We start from the raw sequence: 19,080 nt of genomic DNA, 5'->3' as shown, positions 1-19,080 counted from the left end.
CTTGCTATGTTTATCTCTGTATCTCTCCAGTTATTCTTCATTTACAACAGACAGTAAAGTTGAAACAAAAATAACAAATACTGAAGAGGATGTGCAGAAATTGGAACTCTCATACACTTCTGGGCTTATACTACTGTGCAACCACGGAGCAAAACAGTATGATGTTTACTTATGCAAAAGGCAATGAGAATAGCATGTGATGTAGCAATCCCTCCACTCCATATACACCCTAATGAAACACAGAGGAAAATACAAGTTTATCACAGCGATATCACCAGTAGCAAGAAGCGTGCATTGGTGTGAGAATGGATAATTGATTTTGGTACATACATACAATGGGATATTGTGCATCATTAAAGAACAATGATGAAACCGTCAACCACCTCATGATGTGGCGAGTTTGGAAGACATCATGCTGAGTGATGTCAGTCAATCCCATAAAAACAAATACTGTGTGTGATCATTATTATGAAAGGAAAACAATGCACATTTATTTTCCATAGTAACAATTTCCCATAATATCAAAAATGTGAAATCAACAAAAAAACACCTTGTTATATAGGGATGGATAAACAAACTCTGATATATTCATTCAATGGACTATTATACCTCAATAAAAAACAATGATAGCTCAAACACTGCACAACATGGACAGAGAAAGACAACGTTAGCCTTAGCAAACGTATTCAATCTTACAAAGATAAATATTTATTTACTTATTTACAGTTCTTTTTCCTTTCTCTTTTTTCCCTAATTCTAACCCTAGTTATTTCCAGTTTTATTGGAACTTCTTCCACATATCATTCAATCCAATAGTTCAATCCTATCAAGGAGAGATGTACAGTCATTATAATAGTCAATTTTAGCACATTTTCTTCTTCCTTGTACTCATCGCTAGTGTAAGTACTATTTTTTAACCTATGGAAAAATATACACAACAAAACATTCTCCAATTGAACACCTTCTACATGTACATTTCAGTGCCATTGACTATATTCGGTTAATCAACCATTATTGATATCCTTTTCCCAGAATTTCCACCATCATTAATATACATTCAATGCCTCGTAAGCAAAAACTCCTGCTCCTTTGCCTATGGGAGCCACTGGTCAACGTTACTTTCTTGCCTTTTCAGATGTTTCTTGATATAAAATTTACATAACACACACTGCCATTGCTAAACCACTTAAAAATAGCTCTTTGTCCACCATCACAATCAGTTCGAGTGTTCCCTCCTCCCCTCTTACATTCATTGTTTCCTCCTCCATCCCCTCCCCTCCCCACCCTGTCTCCAGTAAACCCTGGCATCCATTATTTTCTCTATGAACCCATTCCTTCCATCTTTCCTAAACTGGGAAGCACAACAGAAATATTCAGACACAGAAACAAAATGAAGAAGAAGAAAGTACCCTAATAAAATGTAAAAAAAGAAAAGAGGAGAAAAAAATGATTAGGGCAGGGACTGTACAGATGTGCTTTATACAATTGATGTATGTATATGTATGGACTGTGATAAGAATTGTATCAGCCCCTAATAAATTGTTAAAATTTTAAAAAATAAATAAATAAAAAATAAAAAAGTTAAAAAAAAGTAATAAAAGTGAAGAGCAAAAGAGAAAAGACCACCAAAATATTCAAAGAACAAGAGAAGAAATTTGTATCATGAAACAAGTGAAAAATATTTAAGTCTAGATCAAATTTACGTTGGGTCAGAGTATCATGTTATACCATTGTTAATGCTACCATAATCAAGTTTACATTAATCTCAGTCTGACAGCAAAGTTATTACAGTCCCTTGCCTGTGACTGGGGGGAATCTGTCAGAGACTTAATCTGACAAAATGATCTGCAGATTATTGGGTTTCCACTGACCTCCATAGTCTTCTACAAATTGTGTGTTCACAATTTAAGCTCTGATACATTTCCCTTTGTCATATTTGGATTTTGTTATTGCCATTTTTGGATCACGCAGGCAGGTGTGCTACTTCAATGTGGCCTTAGTTGATGCCTCACTGAGATGGCTGCTTGTTTGAACACAAGTCTTTAAGATCCCAGACACTATTCTAGTTGATTGCTGGGCGCCATCTGCTTTCTTCCCCACACTTTGCTGTAGCACCGTGTGTTAGTCTGGGTAGACTACAGAGAACTTTATATCAAAGAACAATTGTGCATTAGGAAAACATCCCAGCCCAGTCCAGGTCAAGTCCATAAATCTGATATGAGCCCACGTGTCCATTACCAGTCTATAAATTCTTCTTCAGATTCACGCAAGTCATGCAATGACGCCAAGTGCAGAAAGTTCACAGGCCAGCAGGTGGAAAGTATTGTGGATCAAGTGGTGGTGGAAGCGTCTCAGCACTGGCGTGGGTCTCCAGGTGACTTCTCCAGCTCCAGGGCTGTAGCATAGCTCCATGTGTCTGGTCAGCAGGAAGGAGGAAGCAGAGAGAGTCTGTGTGTATCTGACCTCCAATGAGCTTTTTATCTCCATGGCGCCTCCAAATGAGGTCATCAAGCCCATGCTTGTTTGATAGGCTAGACTCCACCCCTCTGCAAGTTGACACCAGATTATGTAACTACCACATACCCCTGTGGCAGTCATCTCTTCTTGAAGGCAGGTCTCAAGCAGGACTGTGTTATCGGAACTAATTGTTCTTGGAATGAAGAACCGTTAATTCTGATAACATGGCCCTACTTGATCCCCACCTTCATGAAAAGATCAGGGAAGATAAATGAGGGAGCTACAGCAAAATGTGACGAGGAAAGCAGATGGTGATCGGCTATCCATAGGAGTAGTGTCTGGGGTCATAAAGGCTTGTGTTTAAAAAAGCAACCAGCTAAGTGTGGAGTCAAATAAGCCCACGTGGAAGAAGCACACCAGCTTGTGTGATGCAAAGACAACAATAGCACAATTCAGTGGAAGCCCAGCACCCATCTGCAGAGTATCTAGCCCGATTAAGCTGCTGGCAGATTCCCAGGAGCTTCTTCTAAGTGTATTTCTTTCACGTCCCATGACAAAAATTTTTTCCCTGGCCTCTTCAATACACACTGCGGTCTTTCCCTTCTTACCCACTGTCTGTATTTCTATCTCTGCATTAGTATTTCTTTCTCCTTGTCATTTTATTTTCCTCTGTTCTTACAGTTTCTGTGGGGTGTGGCAGCAGGAGAAGCACAGAAGGCATAGAGGCACAGAGATAAGAGCTGAGGCAAGGGCTCCTAGGGGAGTGGGACTGATGCATGTCAAACAACTCAATTTAAAAGGATTTAACCATGGGGTGGGGTAAAGAAAATGTTCTAAAATGGATTGTGGTAATGATTGTACAACTCTTCTCGTCATGATCGAGCTATTGAAATGCATGAAATGTGGATTAAATGTGTGTAAAACAGGTTGAACAGGATATAGTTGTTGATTTCATTTCTCGAGATGGGCTGTGTCGATAAATATATGCAGTATACTTATTTGAAAAATAAAAACCCAATCCTTCCAGAGTCCTTATCCCTCAATCCTAAATATTGGTCTTGGGGTGGGAGTGCGGGGTCGCTAAAAAAAAAAAAAGGAGGAAAAGTAAAACGGAACTGGAATCAGAATCTTTAGTGACAAATAAATTCGCTTCAAACAAACAAGCAAAAAAATAAAATTTAAGGGAAACCAGTGTTTTTCACATCAAAAGGAGCAGACTTTATCTCAAGATACTCTTTGATCCTTAAATGAAGACCAGAGACTAAGGGAATACTGTGTTGGACAGGGTTCTCTAGCGAGACAAACCAGATTGCTAGTAATTATATATAAATATATTTATAAAGATAGATATATAATTCAAGAGGTAATACAAGAAATTAACAGTTAAATTATAAAGCAGTGAGACACTAGCAGTCCTTCAAGGCTTGAGAGCTGCCAGTTGCCAGTCCCCTTCTGTAGAGAGAGCTGGGCTAGATATACCCAGGCAGCAAACAGCAAGGCAGGTCCCCAACTGTCATCTACTGTCAGTCCCCAGCTCCAGAGATGAACATTCCAATCGTGTGGGCTTAAAGGGACCTCACCTTACAGTGACACAGTCCACAGGCTAGGCATCCCACAGGTAGTGTACCCCTTTAAACTGAGGCACAAACAACCAAGGTGAGGCTCACCGAGCCATTTATCCCTCTGCCCTTCAGTTAATCCTACTTGTGTTTATCGGCCAGGCTGGCACAATAAACTAGAGCAAATACGCTGAGGTGACTTTTAAGCTAAATAACAGACTTTTAAGCTCATAACTTAGGAAATCTCACCTGTAGGTACCCTGTGCTTATAAAAACAAATCACCCATGTGACATGAAACCACCTGTGTTAGTCTGGGTTGACTCGAGAAACAAATCTAGAGACATTAATTTGCATACAAGAAAGATCTTTATATAAAGAGTAATTGTATATTGAGAAAACAGCTCTGATTTTCCAGATCAAGTCCATAAGTCTGATTTTAGCCCACATGTCCAATATCAGTCTATAAATTCCTGTTCAAACTCACACAACACATCCAATGATGTCAAATGCAGGAAGATCACAGGTCAGTGGGTGGAAAGTCTTGTGGATCCAGCTCCAGGGCTCTGGCTCCATCAGCGTAGCTCCATGTTGGCTTGTCAGCTGGAATGTCAAGCAGAGTGTGTCCTGCCTCCAGGGAGGAAGATAGGAGTTCCCAGGATCCTCAGGGGAAGGCCATGCCCACAAGGAGGCATTATTGGCTGTGACCTGATTGACAGGCTCGACTCCACCCCTTCTCCCAAGTTGACAGATTATGTAACTGCCACACTGTGAAAATAAAGAGGAGCCCATAAAGGGTAAGAGAACGAGATGAATGGAAACAGAACCATTGGAAGAAAAACAATGAGAAGATTCATACATTGTGTAGAATGTAACCAATGCCATTGAACACTGTATAGAAATCTTTGACTGTTAACCTTCACCAGAACACGGAGTAAAATAAACTTAAAAGCCCACAGCTATGCTGCGGTGCACCGTGTTGTGTTGGCACCCGTGGTTTGTCATAAGCTGCCATCTACGTGATGCCAACCGGTTTTAAGAAACCAAGAACCCTTCTGTCTTGTCTGGACGTAAGCCAATGATACACTCAGGGCCAAGGGTTAGATTTAAAATGTATGTATTGCTCCAAGTGTTGTTTTGTGGTATTCAGAACACCAGTCAGGTCGCCCTGATAGAGAATTGTCAACTCAGTTCTTGACGGGACAGCTAAGTAGATGGCCCTTTCCATAGTTTAGGAACCCTGGTGGCAGAGTCGTTACACGCCGGGCTGCAGTCTGCGTGATCGGCAGTTCGAAACTATTGGTTAGACCAGAGAAGCATGAAGATTCCTTGATGTATCATCTTTTGGTTTCCTCTCCTAGGTTTCAGTAATTTGTCTTTAGTAACAGTTCAATGAGTATACAAAAGGCGGGACATATCCACATGCTACTTAGCCAGAAAGAGACATTAACTGGGATTTTATAAAAGAGAAATTAAAATCCAATACAGAAATCATCAGAAGATCGTTGGAAATATTATATGCTGTATGAAATAAGTCCTCCACAAGGGACAAATATTGTGTGATTTCTCTGATGTGGCATAAACAGAATCCCAAAGACTATTGATAGCTATCATGACCCGGAAGGAGGGGATTAAGGGAGAGCTTTTCTAGTGCATGTTGTGCTTATGCTAATGGTGGCGGATTGATTTGGAAATATGTGGAGAAGGCTTGCACTACTTGAAGAACGTAATGAGGAAAATGTGCACTGAGAAGTTGTTGGCAAAAGATTTTGTGGCAGTAAAATTAACAACCACTAAAAATAGCCCGTGTTTATTATCGTAACATTCAGCAACAGAAAACAACGTCAGAGGACTGTGGTAGCCATGTGATGTGGTTGAATCAAGTAAACGCGGCCTCCCCTGTAGTTAAAGCAAATACAGGTACGCCCCATGCAATCATCCCATCTTAGAGAGTTCACTGTGTGGGACTCAGAACCTCCCCTTTGTTGGGTGTTTCTCGTTAGGCCTCCTGCTCACGCATTGATCTGACATTGCTTTCTCTATTAATTTACAAGTACGGTTCGTTTCTTTGTCCGATTCATTTTTTTACAATGTCTATATTAAATGGTGTTGAGTTTTTTTTTTGGGGGGGGAGCGGAATGCGGCATTGCGTTTTGCGAGTGAATATAATGCATTCTTATGTCATTTATGAGCATCACTTTTTTTCCCCCTCTTGTATCTTTTAAGTATCCTTAGGTATTTTATCTGATTCCCTTGCTTGGTCTGTACCTTAAATGATGGCCCAACTCATAAATGGAAGATAAGAACTGATTTGGGGAAGGAAACCTTCTTCGAAGCAGAGGGTCCAGAGAGACTCATGTCCCCCACAGGTCAGAATTCAGCATTCCTGCTTCCTCCATGGTGAACTGTGTTAGGACGGGATGGCTGGAGATACAAATCCAGTGACACTCATGTTTGTGTAAGAAAGAGCTTTCTATTAAGAAGTAATTCTATATCACGAAAACATCCGAGTCCAGTCCAATGGAGGCCCATAAGTCCCTCTTCAGACTCACACAATCACATGCAATGATGCAGAATGCAGGAAGATTGCAGGTCAGCGACTGGAAAGTCCTGTGGACCCAAGGTCGGAGGAAACGTGACAGCTGTCTGCTTGTAGCAAGTAGGAGAGTGAAGGCAGAGAGAGTGAGGCTCCTGCGCCCTGCTTTTGAGAAGGCCACGCCTGTCCACATGGAGGCACTCTCGGGCTGTGCCCTGTGTGTTACTCCCACCGTACCCTGTTTCCATCCAGCATCCTAGACAAGAAAGAGCCTCGCCCAAAGTCTTCCATGGTCTCGCTCTGGAGATTTGAACTAGACTTGTCATTGGTTTTGGTAATTAGCAACTGAGATAACCTTTCCCAGAGAGGTTCTCATCTCCTCCAGCCTGCATGGTCTGAGGCACAGCAGGCGAAATGGTAATTGCTGCTCCTTGGGGAAGAGAGGACTCAGAGGCAAATGCCTGCGCCTCAGCATCTGGGAACCTCCCCTAGACTCCTGCCCTGGACGCCATGACCGGCACTGGAGTGCACTGTCTTGGCAGCAGGAAGGACTCAGGTGGGTGTTTTCTGTTTCACACTGAGAGATGGGGTCTCTGAGGAAAGGAGACATATCTGGGCCTGTGTAAAGAATCGTATTGGAATGAGGAGATCTGGGTTCCAGCCAATAAAACTCTTGTTTCTTTGAAAAGGGAATACAATAAGATGTTGTTCCCATGAGGGGAAAATAAGAACTAACTGTTCATGGACTGGGGCTAGAATTAAGTCTGAGCCCAGAACCCACCTGCTGGGCCACGGGTTAGGAATAACTGGTTTACTCCGGCAGTCACGTTATGACAAAGCCCCAAACCAACAAGAACAAACAAAGAAAGACAAATGAAAAGGAAAACAAACAAACAATCAGAAAAAAACGTTGTCAATAATCCCCCTGGGGTTTAAGGCAATCTGATTGCATTGATAACATCAATAATTTAGCAAGGAGTTAAATTGGCTAAATTAGCCCATTTAGCCATCCAGTTTAAGCTACTGTGGATGAGGAGTTTATGTGAGTCTCTTCCTCCTGTAAATTGCGAGCTCTATCTCTGTACAGACTAATTTCTTAACCCCTTCAGCTCTGTTTACATTGAGCACAAGGGTTGGTGCTAGGGGAAAATGTACTGTCTCATTTCTTACAAGTCGAGGCCCTTGCCTCAAATGCGACTTTTGACTAACACCACGACTATAAGGAAACACAGAGAAGAATAAACGTGGTTTATATACGAAAAGACAATACCTAGATGACTATGAACAGGGAGAGGTGAGGGATAGGCTATTGAGGAGGGACAGAGGAAGGATGGTGGGAGGGGGGAGAAAAAGAAAGGATTGAACAGGATATAGTTATTGGTTTCATTTTTTGAGATGGGCTGTACACAGTATACTTATTTTAAAAAATTTAAAAAAACTCCCTCCAGAGTCCTCATCCTTCAAACCTAAATATTGGTCTGGGTGACTAAAAATAGAAAAAGGAAAAGTAAAATCGAAATGGAACCATTGGGATCTTTAGTGACAAGTAAATTCATTTCAAACAAGCAATAAAATTAAAAGGAAAGCAATGGATTTCACATCAAAAGGAGCAGACTATATCTCAAGATACTCTTTGATTCTTACATGAAGACCAGACAAGACCAAGTGAATACGCTGAGGTGACTTTTAAGTTAAATAACAGATTGCTCATAACTTAGGATATATCACCTGTAGGTACCGTGCGCTTATAAACACAATGTCCCATGTGACATACAACCATAAAAAATCCCGTGAAAGAGGAGAGTAGAAAGGGCAAGGAAACCAGATGAATGAAAACAAAACCAACAGAAGAAAACTAATGACAAGATTCATACATGTTGCAGAATGTAACCAATGTCACTGAGCTATTTGTAAGGAAATCTTTGACTAGCAACCGTCACCAAAACCTGGAGGAAAAGAATTTTTTAAAACCCACAACCGTGCTAGTTTTATGCTGGCTCCCATGGTTGGTCACAAGCTGGATTCAACTTGATGCCAACTGGTTTTAAGAAATCCAGAGCTCTTCTGTCTTGTCTAGACTTAAGCCACTGATACACCCAGAGTAAAGGGTTAGGCTTAGAATGTGCATATGGAGTCAAGTGTTATTTTGATGTACACGTTGTGGTGTGCAGCACATCAGTCAAGTCCCCCTGCTAGAAAATTGTCAATTCTGTTCCTGATTGGACTAATAAATGGACGGCCCTTGAGATAGTTAGAAACCCTGGTGGTGTAGTGGCTACACTTTGGACTGCAATCGGCATGGTGGGCAGTTCGGAACCACCAGCTGCTCTGAGAGAGTGAAGCTGTTTTCTACTACTTGGTGTTAGACCGGGTTGACTAGAGAATCAATCCAGGGACCCTCATATGCGTATATGTGTAAGAGTAATTTTACACATATATCCAAGAGTAATTGTCTATCAAGAAAACATCCCAGCCCAGTCCAAATCAAGTCCGTAAGTCTGATATTAGCGCATAAGTCCGATACTAGTCCATAAATCTCTCTTCAGACTCACGCAGCCACATGCAATGATGCAGAATGCAGGAAGCTCAAAGGCTGGTGGTGAGAAGTCTTATGGATCCAATTGTGGGGTGCCAGAAGCATCTCAGCACTGGCATAAATCTCCACGTGGCTCCTCCAGCTTTCCAAGTACCTCAACAGCAAGAAAGTGAAACAGAGATAGAGAGAAAGTTCCCAGAATCCTCATGAGAAGGCCATACTCACAAGAAGGCATCATCAGGCTGTGACCTGATTGACAGGCTAGACTTCACCCCTACACTTGTTTTATGAGGTTGACATGAAATTTTGTTAACTGCCACCTACCATAAGAGAGTTACAGTGGCGGAAGCACACAGGGGCATTCCTACCTTGCCCTACAGGGTCAGATATGAATTGGCCTTGATTAGGTGGCAGTGAGTTTTTTTTAAGTTTTGGTTTATGGAATACACAAATAGACGTCACTGGTATTGTTTTTCTAGAGAACCCAGCCTGACACAGCCCTACATGGAAAATGTGGTTTATAGCTGAGAATAAATTCAAACACAGTTTGAACATCTGCCTGTTGAAGCTTCCAGTGTTAATACCACTGGGGTTGCCTGTGTCCCCTTGTGTTAGGACATGGAACAGTCATCCCCTAAACCTGACTACTTATTTATTGACTGCTTCACTCCTGAATAGTCAAGTCTCTCGAAGGCAGAAGACTGATAAAAGTTGCTGCTAAGGTGACTTATGGCAACCCCATATGCAGTAGAGTAGAACTTTGACTTCCTAGCTTTTCAGTTTTAGAAAACAAGTCGAAAGGCTTTACCAATGGATTTTGATGGGGTAACCCACCAATCTTTTGTTTAGTAGTTTGAGGATACAAAAGAGACCCCCCCCCCCCAATCTCAAACTTAAATCACTTAGTTGTGATGGGACAAAGAAGACAAAGACGTCATTCAGAGGAGAGAAGGTTCAGACCAGGTTGTAGTGTCCTAGGAGAACTCACCATCAGGTGACTCCTGCAATAAGATGTGTAAACAAAGGACACTTCCCACAAAGCCACGATTAGGGGCAGATCAATACATCACAGTTACAGAGGACTTCAGAAGCTTGTAGGCTGGAGACGGGGCCCAGCTCCCTCTTGGCACTTTCTCAGGGCGCTCTTTTAGGACGTCCCCCCTCTGGGTCCTTGCGATTTCCTATATCGTGAATTCTTTCAGTGTTGGGAAGCAAGAACCAAGGCACCCCAATCCAGACACCAAACTGCTTCAGAGGAGTGCGAACAACCACAGGCAAAAGGAGGCCACAGAACCAAAAAGGAGTGCCCGAACCAAAAGAGGAAGCAGAGAGAGCAACTGCCCTCAGTCTGCTTGTCATCCCCTCCTACCTCCACTTGGGGTGTGGTGGAGGTATTGGCCTGCTTTAGTGGCTGGTTTGGGGGCGCATGCCCAGGTTGGCCTTCATCATGCTGCCTAGGCGACCTTGGTGTGCACACGCTCAGCTTTGGATCTTGCCCTGTAGGTTTGTAACGGGTGCCTGATTTCTTTCAAACCTCTGTCTTGTGGCATGGCCAGCTCCTTTTCATTTAACGTAGGCATTTGGTGGATACAGCTCCATTTTATCTCTAGTCTTCTTACCTATCAGTTTCAAGCTGCTGACCTTTCACATGGAAGGCCAATGCTTAACCACTCCATCACCAGGGCTCCTTAGAAGAATTTGTAAGAGTGAACCAGGAGCTTCTGGCCCAGGAAGTCAGGGCATGACTGACTGGACATGACTAAAGGCTGAGAGAGTCCAACATGGAGATCTCCGCCAAGGACACATGGAGCCCTGGTGATGTGGTGGTTAAGCCTTGGGTGGCTACGGGTTGCTACAGACATGGTCGGCAGTTCCAAACCACCAGCAGCTCGGGGGGAGAAAGGCTTGACTTTCTACTCTAGTAAAAAGTTAACAGGCTCTGACACCCACAGCAATGACTAGGAGTCCGCACTGGATGACAGTGAGGTTTTTTTTTTGTTTTTCAGTATGGAACCCACACCCAGGGAAGTCCCCGAGGGAGACTTCCCCTCCTGGCCTGGCCTGGCTGAGGGTGAATGGAAGCCATCCAATTTCCCAGACACTTAGCCCGAGGGCAAAACGATTTTGGTCCACAGACAGAAGGCATTCAAAGGAGGCTTAATCCACTTGAGGACTTTGCGAATCTTTTTTTGGCTTTCACCATCACCCACACCAGAAAAGCAAGAAGCAAAACTCACAGCCATTGGGTTGGTGCTGGTTCCTATTGACCCCACAGGACAGGGTAGAACTGCCCTGCCAGTTTTCTAGACTGGAACGGGAGTAGAAAGCCCTGTGTTTCTCCTGCGGAGCAGCTGCCGGTGGTTTTACCAACGGCTGACCTTCTGCATCGCAGCCGGACGCATAAGCACTAGGCCACCAGGGCCCCTGTAACCCGACCGAACGCAATGTAATTGTGGTAGTTAGCGCTTTCTCCTTTTTCAGTGTCCTGCCATCGGACCTGCCAAGCCAAGATTCGTCCGTCTCTGTAGTCTCTCCATCCGAGTAGCCCCTGCAGCCTCACAAGCTGGGGAAGACAGCTGTCCTAAGGTCTGACCAACAGACTTCGAACTGCTCGCCCTGGGTCTTCCCCACTTCTACAAGTGCGTGAGCCCCAGCTGTCAGGGAGCCAGTATGGGAGGAAGGGGAGTTGTCTCTCCAGGGCTGCCATGGGTCACCACAAAGGGCTTGGAAAGGAATCAGGTCCACGGGGAGACACCTGTGGAAAGATCCACACTGATCATGCAAGGACTAGTCCCAGCCACATGGCTTCACCCAGGTGGGCTTCCACTCAGCCAGTGAGGCCGGCCAATACCCTCAACCATGCCTCCCGGCCAGAGGAGATGAAAGCCCGTCCCGGGAAGGCCAGGCCTCTTTTTGGTCTATTTGGTTCCCGTGTGCTCTGTAGGCAGCGGGTGGGAGTCCGGAGTCCCTCCCATGGGCGGGTGCGCATGTGCCTGCCCCCCACCCCCCACCCCTCCAGGGGCTGCTGGGGCCAGCCCGCTCTCTTGGCCCCTGGCATTTCCTGGTTCCACAAGCATTGTTTTGGGTCTTTTTTCCATGTGGGTTTTCCGCATTCAGCCAGGAGCTCCCAAGAGACTCCCATGCGGCCTTGGGTGCTTTCCAGAAACAATGTGTGCTTGATTGAGATTGCCACACCTGACACATCCCTTTTCCTCCTCAAAATCACCTGGATTACAAAGGGGCTTCTGCTGCGTGAATTCTTTCAGCGTTGCCAAGTGAGAATCCAATCTAAGCCTAACTAACGCCATCTCACGGCTTTATGGAAGCCTGACTAATGCTATTCCATTTCTGTAAACGGTCACATGCGTTAGGCAGCCTGTCAATTACCAGATGAGAGGCAAGTCTTGCTACCAAAGAGAGCCCTTCAGCAGCAGGACACCTGACACCCTGCACAGCTCCCCACCTCCTGAGATGACTGCAGGGGGGCGCTGAAGAAGGTGGAGACGTGAACTCCATGGAGACTGGTGCTGGAGTTGCTTAATTAAGCCTGCTTAAAAATTGTAGAGTGATTAATTGCCTTTGTGTGGAATTGTGAAGGTATAAGGACCCAACTATGGGGGTTGGGGGGTGGACAGGGGCTGCCCTCTCAAGCGCCTGCGTTGGGCTGAGGCAGACTCTGGACAGAAAAATAAAAGGACTCTTAATTTGAACTCCAAGCTCACATTTAGTATCAATTAAGATCCCCAAAGAGGGTCTTACAGAAGCAAGACCAGAGACCTAACACAGCCATTTCACAGATGCCAGCTTTTGTCTGTGGATGTACATGTGCGTATACAGGGCTTTGGTTTCTCTTGAGATCCTAGCCTGACACAATGTTGCTATAATTCACAATCGACCTGTGGAAGGCAGGGAGTTTTTGTTGATAGGACACAGAGTTGGCGAGTCAAGCCCACTAACTGCTGTGCTGGAGACAGATAGGACAGAGAACTTCCATAAAGACCGAAAGCCTTGGAAACCGTAGGAAACAGGCTCACCCTGTCCCGTAGGGCCACGGTGGGCAGAGTAGACAGCTTGATGGACTTGGCTGAGGGGGTTTATTTGATAGGGCAGAACTGCCCCAACGAATTTCCAGGGTGAATTTTCTTTTTTATGGAAACCCACTGATTAATTTTACTCTTGTGGAGTTCCGGATGAGCTCAACCCAAATGCCCCTAGATTATCAGCTAAGCATTGAACCAGGGCAGGACCAGGGATCTTTGCAGTAAAGAATATTGCCCTTACTCTGTCCTGTGGGGTCTTCCAATAACCAGAATCCACACTATAGCAAGGAATGAATTCAAGCACGTCAGGCCTGCGATACAAAATCCAGTCCAACATCCAATCGACTGTGGTTTGTTTCTCGAATGAGGCTGTTTCCCCTTGGTCACATTTTAAAAGGACATGCATTGACCACGACTCTTGAAGCCAACCTGTGCGGCTGATGAAGTTTCTCTAAAGCAGAGAGGGCTGGTGGTGGCATGGTTACACGTTGGGCAAGTCAGCCAGTTCCAAAGCAAAAGTCACTCTCCAGGAGAAAGATGGGGGTTTCCACTCCTGCAGCACCGCAGAAACTCAGGGCAGTTCTACCCTGTCCTACAGGCTCACTGTGAATCAGCACCAACTCAATGGCAGGGGGTTTGGTCTCTTGCTTTTTTGGTGCGGATTGTAGTGAAAGCAAAAATCTGCTGACAAAGCCCTCAAGAGGACGGAACCTCTACTGAATTCCTTTGAATTCCTTCTATTGACTAGAATTGTTTTGCACTTAGGCTTGGCATCTGTCTGGAAAGTGGATTTCTTCCATCCATTTTTGGCAGGGCCACGATGGGGAAAGTCTTAGGGGCTTACCTGGGTGTGTCCTTGATACTGTCAATGCTGACTCCTAGTGACTTCTGTGGATTTCTGAGAAGGCAAGCTCTTCGAAACCACCCGCTGCCCCCTTGGCAGAAAACTGGGGCTTTCTCTTCCTGTAAAGAGTTGAGTCTCTGACACCCACAGAGGCAGTTCTACCCTGTGCTTTCCGGTGGCTCTGAGCCTGCATCAGCTAGATGACAGTGAGTGCTTTTGGTTCAGTCAGTAGAGGACCTTGTGACTCAAATCACACCCCTTGTTTCCTTGAGTGCATCTGTAGACTCCAGGTCAAGAGAGGCAGTGGTCCTAGCCCTGTCCTTTTGCCTTGGGGGCATCTCCAGGTAAGTAGAGGGTGTGTCTTCAGACCCCACCCTTTGATTACTTTGGAGAGGCTATATAAACTGGTCTCACCATGCAGTTCTAACACACCTCACCTGGAAAGCCAGACCTCTCTTTCCTGCCTGAGCTGGGTAGAAGAAGCAAGACCAGCTGTAACTTTTGGACTTTGTGTCTGGCTCGGGATCCTGCCTGCATTTGCCTCCCCTCTGCCCGACTGTTGGATTTCAGACTGAACAGTGCCTACCACCAGGTGAGACGTTTCTTCAGAATTTTGTGTTTCCGTGGGGCATGGCAGCAAGCCGCTGACTCAGGGACGTGAGTGAGCATACCCAAGGGAGGAGTGTGGGGGAAGGGGAATGGATGCGAATTGCATCTTGGAAGAGTCGGATATTTGGGCCATCTTTCATTTCCAACCCCTTGGGATTCGTCTGGTAAGGTTTTTTTCCTGAAAGAAACGATGATCACATGGTTTTGAACCACTTGTCTGGCTTTTAATAGTCCAGCGATTACCCAACAGCCCCACCAGGGCTTCTTCCTAAATATAGATCTACATCTCACTGGTGTTGCTTCCCTTAGGATCTGGCTTAAGCACCTTTCATCTTTGACTTAGAGTAATTCTTCACCGTTGTGTTTCATCTGGACTCTTTTCCAAGGTTTATTGACATGTGGTTCACATACTGTACAATTCAGTGGTTTACATATATTAACTTACAGGGGCCAGTTTTACCCTGTTCTGAAGGGTCACTAGGAGCTGCGTGATAACAGAAGAGCATGCATTTCTCCCAGGACAGGAAGGAAACAAAACAGAAAGGAAGTGGGCCTCTACCGGCATTTGGAAACTAGTATGGAGAGTTTTTTAGGAGTATTAAAGTTGTGTGTCTACTTGACAAGACCATGCTGCTCAGTGTTATTAAGGTGACCAGATTTTAACATTGGTAAAGCGGGACACCAGCGGGACACCATTGATAAAACTCATATCCTGGCGAAATAGCCACATGGCAGCCGAAAACCGTATACCCTAGCTTGTCGTGCATTCTTTCCAAGAATCAGGACTTTTAAAAACTGCCGCGGGATGCGGGACAAATTGTTAAAAATCAGGACTGTCCCGCCAAAAGCGGGACATCTGGTCACTTTATTTTAGAGTCAAGATGGCAGCTTAATCTTGGTCTGTCTCTGAGCTGGTTTGACCTTAGGTGTCTTTGAACTCTTCCAGGGAATAATCTACGATCCTTATCAGAAGGGTGTGGGTCCTCCTTAGGGTGGGGCAGGCATTAGTGTCTGATGCCTCTCAAGGACAGACAACCTTCAGGCAAGTAGCCTTCAAGCACCATAGTAGGAACCATGTGCTTGCAAGTAGCCCCTTAAGATTGGCATTACTACAGGGGGGGGCATCGTGGGAAATAACTTTTACTTAGAAGAATGTGAGTGGGATGCACCTCCAACCCACAAAGGTGGAGGTTCCCTCTTTCTACTTGTCTCTTGTTGGGGTGTGTTCTTGCAGGTTGGAGCCTGGGGGCGCACATGTGCGGGGTGGGGAGCGGGGGCATGCTTTGGGCCCAGTTCCCTCTCAGGCCTTTCTCAGGGCACTGTTTTGGGACTTCTGCTCTGGGCCCCTGGGCTTTCCTGTGAATACCTGAATCCTTCATTTTCCTAATGAAAGTCACTTGGATTACAAACGCACTTCTGCCTCGTGAATGCTCTCAGTCCTGGCCCCCCCCAGACTCCTTAACGCAGGGGTGCTCACACTTGGTCCGCATGTGAGCTACTTATAAGGTGATCAAGTCAAAATGATCTACCAACTACAAACATGCAAAACATATATTGATTTATTTATTACATTTATTCATAAATGCATTGAGAATTCTTTATATGTACAATGTATGTTTATGTGCCTTACATAACTACGAGTCCATATTGCACAACACAACACAACACAATTAACTAGGTACATTTTTTGTCATGACCTGAGTTTACGCTGCTGACTTGCACTGAATGGAATGAGCCAGGGATGCATCGTCCGGACTGCAGCTGCTGACCGCCAGCCTCAAGCACACTTCCAAATGCTCATCACTCATGGTGGAAGGGTACTTGCACTTAAAGATCTTTATGTGGGAAAAGGCTGACTCATAAATAAGTAGAGCTGAATAATGCAGTTAAGGAAGTAGCACATTTTCTCATGTTTGACTACTTTCCCTCTGTGAGTAAGTGCCAGAACTGTTCATGCGCATGGACTTCAGCTGAAGGTCGCCTTGTAGTGTCAACATCTCTCATTCCGTATGAAAGTGATAGGTTTTTGTCTTCTTACTTGGTCCAGCTCCCCCTCATTTTAATACCCTTTCTTACGTTTAAGAGAAAAAAACCAAGGTCTAAAAATTGGTGATAACTTAGCTTGTCAGTTTTGCCGCACTTAGCACGGTTGTTTGCGCATGCGTTTGACGCCTAAGATTGCATCTGATTGGCTGCGCTGTGTATAAGTTAAATGACGGGATTGGTGATAGGCTTACGTCTGTTTTTTTAATGCCATGGGATCTACCCACACTCCATTTGCGAGCGATTAGTAGATGGCGATCGACGTAAGCACCCCTGCCTTAACGCATGAATGGTGAGAGCTTGTCCGCCGCATACACTCTCTTCCTGGTTCTGTTTCCCACAGCACATTAAATCCCAAAGGATTTACTCCCACAGGCTTTACTCCATTCATGCATTGTAATGGACTATTTTGAGAGGGCAGCTCCTCCTCAGCCATATTTTGAGTGCTTCCTGACCCGAGGGTCATCTTCTGCTCCATCACTGGCAAGGTTCTTCTTCCGTGCATTCTTAGGCCTTCAGTGTCTGATGATGCTTTGATGCTACGCATAAAGACCAGTAGCTACCTCCTCCGAATTGGACAGCCGGCTCCTTTGTAGTCTGTTCGTTAGTCTGGAAGCTCTGCTGACATCTGTTCACTCTGGGCGATCCTACCGGAATTTGAAATAGCAGCGACATAGCTTCCGGCATCACGGCGACACACAAATCACCACAGGACAACACCAGATGTCAGAGAATTGCCCCACAGCATTGTCAAGGCTATCATCTACACGGAACCCCAAATCAGGTCTACTTCCCAGGAAGCCCTGGGATAAATTTCATAGGCCAACTATTAGCTCATCAACCAAGTGCTTCAGCATTGCACTACGAGGGCTACTTGTAAGGAATAAGATGCTAGATTAATTCCTACTGTAGGCAATACACTGCACTGAGGAAATTTCCTCTTATTGGAATGAGGAATTGAGAGGAAAGCGAACTAAACTGATTCGTTCTTCTTTTTTTAATCTCCAGATTTCTGCACTCAAACAGTGATTTCTTTTTGGCTGAAGAAAACCAATGTAGACTCCATCGAATCGCTCTCAGTTACTGACTTCCAGGAGAGCTCACCCATATTAATTTCCTTGTTAGAAAATATGGCTGTTGACCTGACCCCTTACTGGAGCCATGGGAATCCTGGTGGAAAACCTGGATCAGAGCTTCCACAGTTTGGGGGCTCCCTAGAAACGGATGCTGGCGGGCAAGACTGGGATTCGGGTACATGGTATGTGATCTTCAGATCCTTTACAAGCTCCGAGGAGGCTGACCCCATTACCGAGCTGAAGCAGCTTCATAAGCTCTGCCATCTGTGGCTGAGGCCAGACCTTCACACCAAAGAGCAGATTCTGGACAAGCTGGTGCTGGAGCAGTTCTTGATCTCCATGCCTACCCACCTCCAGTTCCTCGTCCTGAAAAATGGAGTGGATAATTGCAAAGCCCTGGAGATGTTGCTGAGAAATAACGGGAGACCCAAGGTGTCGGTAAGTAGAACCTTGATGATTTGTGTGGGAATTGGGAAACTGAGGTGAAGCCACCAGGAAGAGTTGCATTAGGAAGGACCAAACAACCCCCCATCTCCCCAAATCCATTTATTCCAGGACCGTGGTTTTCAACCAGAGATTAAAAAAAAATCCTAGAGGTATTGTGTTAGTGCAGGTAGTCCAGAGAAACCAACTCATAGACACTCATATGTCTATAAGAAAGAGCTTTATATACAAGAGCAGTTGAATATTGAGAAAACATCTCAGCCCAGTACAGATCAAGTCAATAAGTCTGATATTAGCCCATATTTCCAATGCCAGTCTATAAAGTTCTCTTCAGAAACATGTGATGGTGCTGACAGAGTAGAACTGCCTCATAGGATTTCTGAGACAGTACAGAAATAGATGACTTCATCTTTCTCCAACGGAGCGGCCAGTGGTTTGCACCACTTATTGGCTAGCAGCCAAATACTTAATCCATTGTACCACCCATCTAAAAGTCACTGCCATTGAGTTGATTTTAATTCATAGCAATCCTACAGGATGGTGTAGAATCTGTGGGGTTTTGTTCTGGAAGTTTTCACGGGATCTGAAACCCTGCTTCTCATCAGAGTGGCTGGGGGGTTGCAATTGCTGCCTTGCAGCTCACTGTCCAGTGAGTAACCTGGACTCCTGCCGGCTTCACCAAGAGCCTTAAACCCCCAAACAGCTTTATTAGCACTTAAGCCACATGTCACACAATTCAATAATTCAGTCATAGCAAGAAGAGTTGTACAATCTCCACCACATTCAATTCTGGAACATAGTCCTCTTCCTTGTAGTCATTGTTCTTCATGTAATTTCCCCCCTCATTGTGGCAAGGTACACAACAAAGCAATTTCCAATTTCTACATGGATAATTCAGTGCCATTGATTGTACTCTTTCTGTTGTACAACCATCATTG

At 44.9% G+C, this 19,080-nt stretch overlaps 1 protein-coding gene across 11 annotated transcripts in view; it reads left to right on the top strand.

Moving 5' to 3' along the window:
- Positions 1-19,080, top strand: part of ZNF444 (zinc finger protein 444) — a 69,495-nt gene that overhangs the window by 44,392 nt on the left and 6,023 nt on the right. For all 11 annotated transcript variants that reach the window (XM_075537676.1, XM_075537671.1, XM_075537669.1 and 8 more), the window contains one exon: positions 17,631-18,136. In XM_075537676.1, coding sequence (XP_075393791.1) covers positions 17,631-18,136 — 506 coding nt within the window. The remainder of the gene's footprint in view (positions 1-17,630; positions 18,137-19,080) is intronic.

This window comes from Tenrec ecaudatus, chromosome 18, assembly GCF_050624435.1.
Source record: "Tenrec ecaudatus isolate mTenEca1 chromosome 18, mTenEca1.hap1, whole genome shotgun sequence".
Taxonomy (NCBI): Eukaryota; Metazoa; Chordata; class Mammalia; order Afrosoricida; family Tenrecidae; genus Tenrec; species Tenrec ecaudatus.
The sequence above is the reverse complement of the archived record's forward strand: the minus strand, read 5'-3'. Positions and strand labels throughout refer to the sequence as shown.